General features: G+C 68.8%; 2 protein-coding genes across 2 annotated transcripts; one reads left to right on the forward strand and one right to left on the reverse strand.

Annotated features, from left to right (window-relative positions):
- The first annotated feature begins 474 nt into the window (after positions 1-474).
- On the forward strand, positions 475-6,234 carry PGAP3 (post-GPI attachment to proteins phospholipase 3). The gene is given in 10 exon segments (XM_068166933.1): positions 475-698; positions 1,351-1,448; positions 1,535-1,687; positions 3,427-3,489; positions 3,620-3,681; positions 3,776-3,912; positions 4,042-4,085; positions 4,087-4,191; positions 4,193-4,248; positions 5,865-6,234. Coding segments are annotated over 10 exon segments (981 nt in total). The 5' UTR covers positions 475-499; the 3' UTR covers positions 5,929-6,234.
- A 1,795-nt stretch (positions 6,235-8,029) lies between these two features.
- PNMT (phenylethanolamine N-methyltransferase) lies at positions 8,030-11,311 on the reverse strand. The gene is given in 4 exon segments (XM_068166934.1): positions 8,030-8,278; positions 8,280-8,571; positions 10,184-10,391; positions 11,116-11,311. Coding segments are annotated over 4 exon segments (798 nt in total). The 5' UTR covers positions 11,270-11,311; the 3' UTR covers positions 8,030-8,134.
- Between the last annotated feature and the right edge of the window lie 1,686 nt (positions 11,312-12,997).

Raw genomic sequence — 12,997 nt, forward strand, 5'->3', positions numbered from 1 at the left:
GGGCCAGGACCCCTCATCTGCCCGGGGGTGATGGCTCTGTGGGGGTGGGAACAAGGAGCCAGCTCGTCACCATCACCCTAAGACAAGACGGCAGCCACCTCGGGGAGGGCACAGCGGATCCGAGGGCACCACATCCCTGCCCCTGTCCCCAGCAGGGTGCCCGCCTCGGGGTCTCGGTCCCGCGGTTCGCCACCCGCGGTCCCGCACGGCTGAGGCTTGCACAGCCCACCCCGAGGCGGAGGCACACTGTGGCCCCGGGCACTGCTCTGGCCCCGAGCTCCACGAGCCGTCGGGGCTCCCGCACGGAACCCCGGGGCCCGGCGGCTTCCCGGGCCACGCTGCGCACCGTGGGGGGGATATATCCCATGAGCCCCGCGGCCGGGGGACTGCATCCCAGCATCCCCGCGGCAGGCGGAGGCGCTGTATCCCATGATGCCCCGCGACGCCCCCGTTTCCGGTGCGGGCCGGAAGGGGCGGGACTAGACCGGGCCGGGCGGCGATGGCGGCCGGCGGCGCGGCGCGGACCGCGCTGCTGCTGCTGCTTGGAGCAGCAGCGGCGCCGGTCCCGGCCCGGGGCTCGCAAGGGGACCGGGAGCCGCTGTACCGCGAGTGCCTGAGCCGCTGCGAGCGGCAGAACTGCTCGGGGGCGGCGCTGAAGCACTTCCGCGCTCGCCAACCGCTCTACATGGGCCTGACAGGTACCGCCCCCGCCCCAAGCCCATTGGCTGCCGGGCCGGGCCCCGCCTCTATTGCCGGCGAGTCCCTCCCCCAATAGGACCACGCCTCTCCCCAGGGCCCCGCCTCCGCGCCGGGGCGGGAGTGGAGCGGGCGGCGCTGGGCTGCAGGCAGCGGTGCCAGCCGGGGGGGCACCGGGGCCGGCTGTGGCCAGGCTAGGCGGTGCTGGGGGGTGCTGGGCCATGCTGGTTGTGTGCTGGGGGGCGCTGTACCGTGCTGGGCCGGTGTCGGTGGGCACTGGGCCGCGCTCAGGGCTGTTAGGGCCGTGCTCTGGGGTCATGCGGGGAGGCGCTGGGTGGTGTCGCCGGGTGCTGGGCTGCGCCGCTAAGCCGCCCTGGGCACCGCTGGACTTTGCTGGGGAAGCTGCTGTCCTCTGCTGGGCCACGCTGGGAATCGCTGGGCTGTACTGGGCGGTAGCGCTGGGAGGGAGGTCTGGGTGCGCGGTGCTCCCGCAGCCAGGCAGGGCAGGGGATGTAACCCGGGGGCACCCACGGGAGCTGGATCCTGCCACTCCCAGCGCCCACCACGGCCCAGACTAGGTGGGACTGGGTGGGGGGAGGTCGCTCAGCGGTCAGGGCGAGCCCCCCTCCCACCGCTGCCGCCCCCCTGCCGCAGGCTGGAGCTGCCGAGACGACTGCAAGTACGACTGCATGTGGCGGACGGTGCGGCTCTACCTGCAGGGGGGCCACAGAGTGCCGCAGTTCCACGGCAAGGTCAGCAGCGGGAGGGTGTGGGGAGGGGGTGGGAGGTTAGGTCGGGGTCCCCCCTCCGTCCCCTGACGCTGCCCTCGTCCCCGCAGTGGCCCTTCTGGCGCTTCCTCTGCTTCCAGGAGCCGGCCTCGGCCTTTGCCTCCTTCCTTAACGGCCTGGCCAGCTTCGTCATGCTGCTGCGCTACAAAGCCGCCGTGCCGCCGGCCTCCCCCATGTACCAAACCTGCGTCGCCTTCGCCTGGGTGAGCCTCGGCCCCCGCCCCCTGCCCTCCCCTCCTGGCCCCTCCCTTCCTGGCCCCTCCCCTCCTGGCCCCTTCCTTTCCATATCCCCTCCTCTTCCCCCTCCTCCTAAACCCTAACCCTAACCCTTCCTCTCTTCCCCTCCTGCTTCCCTCCCCTCTTCCCCTCCTGCTTCCTTCCCTCTTCCCCTCCTGCTTCCTTCCCTCTTCCCCTCCTGCTTCCTTCCCCTCTTCCCCTCCTGCTTCCTCCCCTCTTCCCCTCCTGCTTCCTCCCCTCTTCCCCTCCTGCTTCCTCCCCTCTTCCCCTCCTGCTTCCTTCCCCTCTTCCCCTCCTGCTTCCCTCCCCTCTTCTCCCCTCCTGCTTCCCTCCCCTCTTCTCCCCTCCTGCTTCCCTCCCCTCTTCTCCCCTCCTGCTTCCTCCCCTCTTCCCCTCCTGCTTCCTTCCCCTCTTCCCCTCCTGCTTCCTTCCCTCTTCCCCTCCTGCTTCCTTCCCCTCTTCCCCTCCTGCTTCCTTCCCTCTTCCCCTCCTGCTTCTTCCCCTCTTCCCCTCCTGCTTCTTCCCCTCTTCCCCTCCTGCTTCTTCCCCTCTTCCCCTCCTGCTTCCTTCCCCTCTTCCCCTCCTGCTTCTTCCCCTCCTGCTTCTTCCCCTCCTGCTTCCTCCCCCTCCTGCTTCCTCCCCCCTCCTGCTTCCTCCCCCTCCTGCTTCCTCCCCCTCCTGCTTCTTCCCCTCCTGCTTCTTCCCCTCCTGCTTCCTTCTCCTCTTCCCCTCCTGCTTCCTTCTCCTCTTCCCTTCCTGCTTCCTTCCCCTCTTCCCCTCCTGCTTCCTTCCCCTCTTCCCCTCCTGCTTCCTTCCCCTCTTCCCCTCCTGCTTCCTCCCCTCTTCCCCTCCTGCTTCCTCCCCTCTTCCCCTCCTGCTTCCTTCCCCTCCTGCTTCCTTCCCCTCCTGCTTCCTTCCCCTCCTGCTTCTTCCCCTCCTGCTTCTTCCCCTCCTGCTTCTTCCCCTCCTGCTTCTTCCCCTCCTGCTTCTTCCCCTCCTGCTTCTTCCCCTCTTCCCCTCCTGCTTCTTCCCCTCTTCCCCTCCTGCTTCCTCCCCTCTTCCCCTCCTGCTTCCTTCCCCTCCTGCTTCCTTCCCCTCCTGCTTCTTCCCCTCCTGCTTCCCTCCCCTCTTCCCCTCCTGCTTCCCTCCCCTCTTCCCCTCCTGCTTCCCTTCCCCTCTTCCCCTCCTGCTTCCTCCCCTCTTCCCCTCCTGCTTCCTTCCCCTCCTGCTTCCTTCCCCTCCTGCTTCTTCCCCTCCTGCTTCTTCCCCTCCTGCTTCTTCCCCTCCTGCTTCTTCCCCTCTTCCCCTCCTGCTTCTTCCCCTCTTCCCCTCCTGCTTCTTCCCCTCTTCCCCTCCTGCTTCCTCCCCTCTTCCCCTCCTGCTTCCTTCCCCTCCTGCTTCCTTCCCCTCCTGCTTCCTTCCCCTCCTGCTTCCTTCCCCTCCTGCTTCTTCCCCTCCTGCTTCTTCCCCTCCTGCTTCTTCCCCTCTTCCCCTCCTGCTTCCTCCCCTCTTCCCCTCCTGCTTTCCTCCCCTGTTCATCTCTTTTCCCTGCTCCTTTCCTTCCCCCATCCTCCCCAACACATCCAACAGGCTGCTCAGAGTGGGGACCATGACCCAATGCCCAGTTTGCCCTTCCAGAGGGGGGTGGGGTGATGCCCCCCAGCCCTGTCCCCTCCTCCCCTCACCCCCCCCCTTTGTCCCCCAGGTCTCCTTGAACGCCTGGTTCTGGTCCACCGTCTTCCACACTCGGGACACAGCAGTGACAGAGGTGAGCAGCACCCTGCCCCGGGGGGCTGGCCTTGGGCAGCTGAGCTGCCGCTGCTGAGCCCCCTGGGGGGGTGCCAGGGGAAGCTGGCAGCACGGCTCAGGCAGCCCTAACCCTCCCCCCCACCCCCCAGAAGCTGGACTACTTCTGTGCTTCGGCCGTGGTGCTGCACTCTGTCTACCTCTGCTGCGTCAGGTGAGGCTCTGCCCCGGGGGGGTGGGGGGCTTGGCCTCACCCCCTGCTGCCTGCCTCCTCACCCTCCTCCTCATCCTCTTCCTCACCCCTGCAGGACTCTGGGGCTGCAGCGACCAGCCTTAATCAGCATCTTCAGGGCCTTCCTCCTCCTCTTCCTCGCCGGCCACATCTCCTACCTGACCTTGGTCCGCTTCGACTACGGCTACAACATGGCAGCCAACGCCGGCATGGGTGAGGCAGGCTGGCCGGCCGGGGGAGGGGGGCAGAGCGGTGGCCGGGGCCGGGGGGCGGGCGCCCGGGGTCGGGGGGCCGCCCCCCAGCCCTCGGCGCCCCTCCCCCAGCCCTCCCCTCCGCGCCCAGGGCTGCTGAACCTGGCCTGGTGGCTGCGCTGGTGCCTGCGGAACCGCCCGCAGCCTGCCCCACGTCTGGAAGTGCGCCGCCGTGGTGCTGCTGCTGCAGGCCCTGGCGCTGCTGGAGCTCCTCGACTTCCCCCCCCTCTTCTGGGTGCTGGGATGCCCATGCCCTCTGGCACATTGGCACCATCCCCCTCAACGTCCTCTTCTACAGGTCAGTGACCGCCCCGCACCTCACCGCCCCCCCGCACCTCACTGGGTGCCCTCCTGGGGGCAGGCTCAGGGTGCTGGGTGCCCCCCTGGGGGCAGGCTCAGGGGGCTGGGTGCCCTCCTGGGGGCAGGCTCAGGGGGGCTGGGTGCCCTCCTGAGGGCAGGCTCAGGGGGCTGGGTGCCCTCCTGGTGAGGCTCAGGGGGCTGGGTGCCCTCCTGGGGGCAGGCTCAGGGGGCTGGGTGCCCTCCTGGTGAGGCTCAGGGGGCTGGGTGCCCTCCTGGGGGCAGGCTCAGGGGGCTGGGTGCCCTCCTGGGGGCAGGCTCAGGGGGCTTGGTGCCCTCCTGGGGGCAGGCTCAGGGGGCTGGGTGCCCTTCCCTTGAACCTGAGGAAGGGTTGGGGGGGGTTCTGGGGGCTCCTCTCTTCCCTGTGGGGTGCTGGGACTCCTTTCAGGTGCCCCCACTCTTGCCCACAGGGTGCTGGGTGCCCTCCTGGTGAGGCTCAGGGTGCTGGGTGCCCCCCTGGGGGCAGGCTCAGGGGGCTGGGTGCCCTCCTGGGGCAGGCTCAGGGGGCTGGGTGCCCTCCTGGTGAGGCTCAGGGGGCTGGGTGCTCCCCTGGGGGCAGGCTCAGGGTGCTGGGTGCCCTCCTGGGGCAGGCTCAGGGGGCTGGGTGCCCTCCTGGGGGCAGGCTCAGGGGGCTGGGTGCCCTCCTGGGGCAGGCTCAGGGTGCTGGGTGCCCTCCTGGGGGCAGGCTCAGGGGGCTGGATGCCCTCCTGGTACAGGCTCAGGGGGCTGGGTGCCCTCCTGGGGGCAGGCTCAGGGGGCTGGGTGCCCTCCTGGGGGCAGGCTCAGGGGGGCTGGGTGCCCTTCCCTTGAACCTGGGGAAGGCTCAGGGGGGGTTCTGGGGGCTCCCCTCTTCCCTGTGGGGGTGCTGGGACTCCTTTCAGGTGCCCCCACTCTTGCCCACAGGGTGCTGGGTGCCCTCCTGGTGAGGCTCAGGGTGCTGGGTGCCCCCCTGGGGGCAGGCTCAGGGGGCTGGGTGCCCTCCTGGTGAGGCTCAGGGGCTGGGTGCCCCCCTGGGGGCAGGCTCAGGGGGCTGGGTGCCCTTCCCTTGAACCTGGGGAAGGCTCAGGGGGGGTTCTGGGGGCTCCCCTCTTCCCTGTGGGGTGCTGGGACTCCTTTCAGGTGCCCCCACTCTTGCCCACAGGGTGCTGGGTGCCCTCCCCTGTTGAAATTGGGGTGCTAAGCCCCCCACCCCCCCGCCCCCCCTGCTTTGGTCCCTGGGGGTGCTCAGTGCTCTCCTCTCTTGCCCCTGGGGGTGCTGGAGCCCATGGGACCCATAGTGCCTCCTCCCCTTTGAAAGCAGGGTGCTGGGGACCCCCTTCTTGCCTGGGGGGTGCTGGGGACCCCCTTCTTGCCTGGGGGGTGCTGGGAGGGACCCCCCCCAGCTGCTGCCCAGAGCCCTGGGGCCAGGCTGTGGTTGGGGGGTTGGGGGGGGAGAAGATGTTTGGGGCTCCCCCAGTCCTTCACCTCCCCACCTAGCACTGAGAGCCAGAGGGTTTGGGGTCCCCCCCAGGCCAGGGGGACCCCCCCCCCAGCTCCCACCTCTGCCCCCCCCCACAGTTTCCTGATGGATGACAGCCTCTACCTCCTGAAGGCCAACTCTGACCTCTTCAAAGTGGACTAGAGCTGCTGGGGGGGGGGGAGAGGGGGGGGAGCACAGCCCCTTGCCTGCCCCCCCACCCCCCCCCCCCGGGGTCCTGCCCTGTGCCAAGTGAACCCCCAGGCCCCTCCCCCCCCCCCCAGCCGTGGCCTCCTTCCCCCTGTTGCCTCCTGAGGTTTCTTTCTCCGCCCCCCCCCCCAACTCTTTGCCCCCCAGCTCCTCTCCCTGGGGTGGGGGGCTGCTTGCACAGTGCCCCCCCAGTGCCCCCCAGTGCTGAAGTGGGAGCTGTGAAGCCTGCAGGAGGCAGGAGGTGGCTGCTGGAGACTGGGGGGGTGGGTGGGGAGGGGGCTGTGAGCGGTGGGGGGGGGGATTGGGGAGGGGGCTGTGTGCTTTAGGGGTGGGTGGGGAGGGGGCTGTGTGCATTTTGGGGGGGTGGGAGGTGGGGGGCTCACTCAGACCTGCTGGCTGCTGGCTGGCTTTGGCAGGGGGTGGGGGGTGGGGTGGGAATGTGTGGGACTGGAGCGGTGCCTTGGGGCTGGGGGGGGGGGTTGCCCCCCCACCCCCCCCCCCCTCCCCACAGCTGGGGGTGCAGCCCCTCCCCCCCCAGTGTGTTGTGGGGTGAATAAAGCTGAGTTCAACCTTCACCCTGTCTGGCTGTGCCCCATCCCTGCCCCCCCTGTGCCCCCCCCACAACGCTGCCCACGGTGCCCCCACCCCGTGGCTGCCTTCCCAGTGCCCCCCCCCCCAGCTCTCCCAGTGTGCCCCCAAGCTCCTTGGTGCACCCCAAATCCCCTCCCTGTGCCCCCAAGACCCCCTTGATGTGCCCCCCTCAGTGTGCTCTAACCCCCCCCAGATCCACTCCATGGACCCCAAACTCCCCACCCCCCCCATCCCCAGCATGCCCTGACCCCCTCACTGTGCCCCAAACCCTCTTGGTGCCCCTTGGTGCACCCCAAATGCCCTCCCTGTGCCCCCAGACTCCCTTGATGTGCCCCTCTCAGTGTGCTCCAACCCCCCCCAGATCCCCTCCATGGACCCCAAACTGCCTCCCCCCCACCCCAGCATGCTCTGAACCCCTCACTGTGCCCAACCCCCACCTTGATGTGCCCCAAACCCTCTTGGTGCCCCTTGGTGCACCCCAAATCCCCTCCCTGTGCCCCCAGACCCCCTTGATGTGCCCCCCTCAGTGTGCTCCAACCCCCCCCAAATCCCCTCCATGGACCCCAAACTCCCCACCCCCCCCCAACCCAGCATGCCCTGAACCCCCTCACTGTGCCCCAACCCCCCCCCCAAATCCCCTCCATGGACCCCAAACTCCCCACCCCCCCCATCCCCAGCATGCCCTGAACCCCCTTGATGTGCCCCAAACCCTCTTGGTGCCCCTTGGTGCACCCCAAATCCCCTCCCTGTGCCCCCAAACCCCCTTGTGTGCCCCCTCAGTGTGCTCCAACCCCCCCCCAAATCCCCTCCATGGACCCCAAACTGCCCCCCATCAACCCCCCCCTTGATGTGCCCAAACCCTCTTGGTGCACCCTGGTGCACCCCAGCTCCCCTCACTGTGCCCCAATCCCCCCCCAAATCGTCTCCATGGACCCCAAACTCCCCACCCCCCCCACCCCAGCATGCCCTGAACCCCCTCACTGTGCCCCAACCCCCCCTTGATGTGCCCCAAACCATCTTGGTGCACCCCAAATCCCCTCCCTGTGCCCCCAAACCCCCTTGATGTGCCCCCTCAGTGTGCTCCAACCCCCCCCAGATCCCCTCCATGGACCCCAAACTCCCCCTCCCCCCACCCAGCATGCCCTGAACCCCTCACTGTGCCCCAACCCCCCCCCAAATCCCTTCCATGGACCCCAAACTTCCCACCCCCCCAACCCCAGCATGCCCTGAACCCCCTCACTGTGCCCCAAACCCCCCCCTTGATGTGCCCCAAACCCTCTTGGTGCCCCTTGGTGCACCCCAGCTCCCCTCCCTGTGCCCCCACCCCCCTCAATGGACCAAACATCCTCCCTGCCCTGACACCCTCCCCTCTGTCCCCTTCCCCCCCCCCACCCCCGCCCCGAACCTCGGGGTGCCCCCTCCCCAGGGCCGCCCCCTCCTGCCCTCGGCGGTGCCAGGCTGGGTGGTGCAGCTTGGGCTTTATTGGGGGGGCAGCGGGGCTGGGGCGGCCGGGGGGCCACGAAGGCAGGGCTGGGGGTTCGGGGGGCAGGTTGGGGGGGTCCGGGGCCCCTCAAGCCTCCAGAGGCTTCTGGGCATGGACGAAGAAGACTCCCTGGACGTCATCGACGCCGGTGCGGAGCGCGGGGGGCATGGCGTAGGAGCGGAAGTCGCGCAGGGCGAAGCTGGCACCGGCCAGGGCCGCTCGGACGTCGTCCCTCCGCCAGCGACACCACGGGCAGCCGGGCGGCCCCCGCCAGGTAGAAGGACTCCCCCAGCGCCCCCAGCAGCAGCAGGTGCCCCCCCGGGCGCAGCAGCGTGCCCACGTGTGCCAGGGCGCGGGCGAAGGCGGCGCGGTCCGGGCTGACGGCCTCCAGGCAGAAGGCGGAGAGCAGGGCATCGGCCGGCGGGCGGAGGGGAGCCCCCAGCGGGTGCGGCTGGTGCACGTCGATGGGCAGGATGCGCCGCAGCCGGGCCCGCAGCCGCCGCTGCTTCTCCTGCCAGGGCTCCCTGCGGGCAGCCGCGGCTCAGCGGGCGGCAGGATCGCCCCGCACCCACCGCGGGCACCGGCCTGGCACCCGCTGGGCACGGAGGGGGGGGGCAGGGGAATCGGGGGGGCGACGGGGGTGGGATCCCATAGGGAGGGACCTGACATCTGCAGGGACACGGGGCGGGGATCCTGCGGGGATCGACCCAACGTCTGCAGGGATACACTGAGGGGATCAACCCAACGTCTGCAGGGACACGGGGAGGGGATCCTGCGGGGATCGACCCAGCGTTTGCAGGGATACAGGGAGGGGATCTTGGGGGGATCGACCCAGCGTCTGTAGGGACACAAGGCTGGGATCCTGCAGGGATCGACCCAATGTCTGCAGGGACACAGAGAGGGGATCCCGTGGGGATCGACCCAACGTCTGCAGGGACACAGGGCCTGGGATCCTGCGGGATCGACCCAACGTCTGCAGGGACACGGGGAGGGGATCCTGCGGGGATCGACCCAACGTCTGCAGGGATACACTGAGGGGATCAACCCAACGTCTGCAGGGGCACAGGGCTGGGATCCTGCGGGGATCGACCCAACGTCTGCAGGGGCACAGGGCTGGGATCCTGCGGGGATCGACCCAACGTCTGCAGGGGCACAGGGCTGGGATCCTGCGGGGATCGACCCAACGTCTGCAGGGGCACAGGGCTGGGATCCTGCGGGGATCGACCCCAACGTCTGCAGGGGCACAGGGAGGGGATCCTGCAGGGATCGACCCAACGTCTGCAGGGATACAGGGAGGGGATCCTGTGGGGATCAACCCAACGTCTGCAGGGACACAGGGCTGGGATCCTGCGGGGATCGACCCAACGTCTGCAGGGATACAGGGAGGGGATCCTGCGGGGATCAACCCAACGTCTGCAGGGACACAGGGCTGGGTTCCTTCAGGGATCGACCCAACGTTTGCAGGGACACAGGGAGGGGATCCTGTGGGGATCAACCCAACGTCTGCAGAGACACAAGGCCAAGATTTCACGGATCTGGGACAAGCTCTCGCAGGGATCAGGCCAGCAGCCACAGGGATGTGATCCCACGAGGCGTGGGGGCACAACGCCACGGGGCTCAGCCCTGCAGCCGCGGGGACAGGGGGCTGTGATCCCACGGGACCTGGGGACAAGCTCCTGCAGGGACCGGACCAGCCCCACGCACCACCTGCGTCCCTCCGTGCCCCCCACGTCCCGCTGTGTGCACCCCCACGTCCCACCACGTCCCCTCCGTGCCCCCCACGTCCCGCTGTATGCACCCCACGTCCCACCACGCCCCCTCCGTGTCCCCCACGTCCCGCTGTGTGCACCCCACGTCCCACCACGTCCCCTCCATGTCCCCCACGTCCCGCTGTGTGCACCCCACGTCCCACCACGTCCCCTCCGTGTCCCCCCACGTCCCGCCGTGTTCCCTGTGTCCCTCCGTGTCGGTCCCATGTCCTTCCGTGCCCCTCCCCGTGCCCCGCTCTGTGCCCCGCCATGTACCCCCCGTCTCCCGCTGTGTCCTCTGTGTCCCGCCCGTGTCCCTGCCGTGTCCCCCCCGTGTCCCGGGGTGTCCCGCCGTGCCCCCGCGCCGTGCCCCCCGCCGCGTCCCTACCCGCGCCCCTCGATCTTGCAGACGTGCCGGATGAAAGGGCTCCAGTCGAAGGTGCCCGGCTCGCCCCGCGCCCAGCGCCGCAGCTCCTCCCGGTTCACCGCCAGGTAGTCGGTGGCCACAATCTCCTCGAAGTGGTCGCAGGCGCTCAGCAGCTGGTAGATGGTGGGGCCTGAGCCCACGTCCACGAGCGTGCGCCCGTGGATCTCCCCTGCAGAGGAGGAGCAGGACGTAAGGGGGGTGGGGGGGTGGGGGGGTCCCACACTGAGCCTGGGGATGGCAGAAACCAAGGGGGGTCCCAGCATGGGATGGGGATCAGAGTGGGAGCAGCCAAGGGATGGGGAGAGGATGGGAATGGGAGTGGGATGAGGATTGGGAAGGGCTTGGAGAGGGGGAAAAGAATGGGAATGGGGCTGGGGGAGTGGGATAGGGCTGGGAAAGGGGAAAGGATGGGATTGGGACCAGGGTCTGGGGGTGGGTCTGGGGAGGGTTTGGAATAGGGAGGGGATGGGAATAGGACTGGGAAGTGGGATGAGGAGTGGGAAGGACGTGCAAAGGGGAAAGGATGGGAATGGGACTGGGGCCTGGGATGGGGCTGGGAAAGGTTTGGAATGGGAGCAGATGGGAATGGGAGTGGGGTGGGGAAGGGTTTGGAATGGGGAGCAGATGGGAATGGGACTGGGAGTGGGATGGGGAAGGGTTTGGAATGGGGAAAGGATGGGAATGGGACTGGGGAGTGGGGTGGGGAAGGGTTTGGAATGGGGAGAAGGATGGGAATGGGACTGGGGAGTGGGGTGGGGAAGGATTTGGAGCGGGCAGCAGGGCAGGGTGGGTGCCCAGCTGCTCTCCCTGCTCGTGCCTCAGCTTCCCCATCCCACGGCAAGATTCGGGGGGATGGGGGGCGCATGGGGGGGGGTGTGGGGTCTTCCCCTCACCGCTGGCAAAGGTCTCAGCCAAGCATCGCAGCTTCCAGGGCACCACGAAGTCCTCGGAGGAGAAGTCGGCGCGGGGGGGCAGGTAGTTGTTGTGCAGGTATGCGGCGGGGTCGAAGCGTTCGTAGCCCTCCCGCAGCGCTGCCAGGCGGCTCATGGCGAGGGGCTGCGCCGCGGCCGCTGGCCACCCACCCCCCCAAATCCTGCCTTATATCCTCAGATGGCTTCAAGGAGGGGGGAGGGAGGTGGGGAGGTGAGAGCCCAGGATGAGCAATGGCCCTGCCTTGGCGCGGGGGGGGATGCTGCCCATCCATCCTGGCTAACCAGGTTAGTGCCAGCGCCCCGGGGCTGGGGGATGTGGCTGGGTGCCAGCGCTGCTGGATGCGGCCCCGGCGCTGGGCTGCCCTCCCCCCCGCCCGCTGGTGGGGGTGGGGAGGAAGGAGAAAGGATCCAGGAATTTGGGACCCAGGAATTTGGGACCCAAGATTTGGGCATCCAGGAACTGGGGATCCAGTCCAGGGGTCTGCCCCCCTCCTCCCCACATACCCAGCTGTGAGTCCCCTCCATGGCCTGCCCTGGCAGTGGGGATGCTCAGGAGTGTCCCATGGGAGAGGATGGGATGGGAAAGTGTTGGGATGGGGCTGGGAAGGAATGGGATGAGGATTGAGGTGGGGATGGGATGGAAGGGGAGGGGAAATGGGGAGAAGATGGGGAGGGGCTGGGATTGGAATGGGGAGAGGATGAGGCTGGGATGGGGACTGGGGAAGGGAAGGGGAAGGATGAGGCTGGGGAGTAGGATTGGGAAGGGTTTGGAATGGGATCCATTTGATCTCTCCCTGATGCCTCTGTCACCAGTGAGCTGAGTGTGCTGGAGCTCAGCCCAGCCCCTGGCACCATCAGCCCTGCCAGCTCCCAGGGTGCCCATCTCCCTGCAGCAAGGGGCAGGATGGGACCCACCTGTGGGGCTGGGGAGAGGGCTGGGGCTCAAAGACCCCAAATCCTGTCTGGGCCAGAGCTGCAGGTAGGCAAATGTGGTGGGGAGCAGTGCCAGGCAGGGAGAAAAGGGACAAGGCTGGGCACAGGGCCTGGCAGTGGCCCAGGGACAGCAGGATCCAGCTGGGTGGGAACAGCTAATCTGGGCACTGGCACTGGCACTGTCCCGGCCCCTGGCACGGGCTGGGCTGGCACTGGGGGGTGGGGGGGGTGGTTATGTAAGCAGAAGGTTCTCACCTCCCCTAGGCCCACCCAAGATCCCCTCTAAACTCCTGGCTCCCTCCTGCCGCCCCCCATGCCTCAGTTTCCCCCACTCCCCACCGAGGTCCCTCCCTAAATCTAGCCCCTCCCCCAGGCTACCTGGGAGCCCCCTCCCCAAATCCACGCCGCGGTGCCAGGCTGAGCACTTTATTGCCATACAAAACCCCTCCATTTGTACAACCCCACGGAGAGACCCTTCCCCAGCCCCCCACCCCTCCACAACCCCCCCCCTAGAGTCCAGTATGACCCCCGGCGGGGGGGGGTGTCTCAGCGCTCCCCATCCGCCCGTCTCCTTCTCCGTGCCAGGAAAACGGAGTCGTGCCCGTGGCTGGAGCTGCCAAGAGCGCCCCCAGGCCGCTGGCACCGCGTCCCCGCCGGCCTCCCCACCGCCCGCTGTGGGCTGGGGTCCCCAGGCGTGTGGGATCCCACCCCTCACTTGTCCCCCACCCTCCCGAGCTGCCTCTTCGGGGGTGGCCGAGTGGATTCAGGCATCCAGGTCCCTCCGCTGCCCCCCAGCATCAGCGTCGTGCCCCCCTCCCCAGTGCCCCCAGAGTCACCCCCAGTGCCCCCAAAGTCCCTCCCCAGTACCCCCCGAGTCCCCCACCCAGCGTCCCCAGAGTCGTCCCCCCCC

Source organism: Melanerpes formicivorus, unplaced genomic scaffold, assembly GCF_026170545.1.
Source record: "Melanerpes formicivorus ecotype bairdi unplaced genomic scaffold, bMelFor1.0.p_v2 SCAF_112, whole genome shotgun sequence".
NCBI classification, from domain to species: domain Eukaryota; kingdom Metazoa; phylum Chordata; class Aves; order Piciformes; family Picidae; genus Melanerpes; species Melanerpes formicivorus.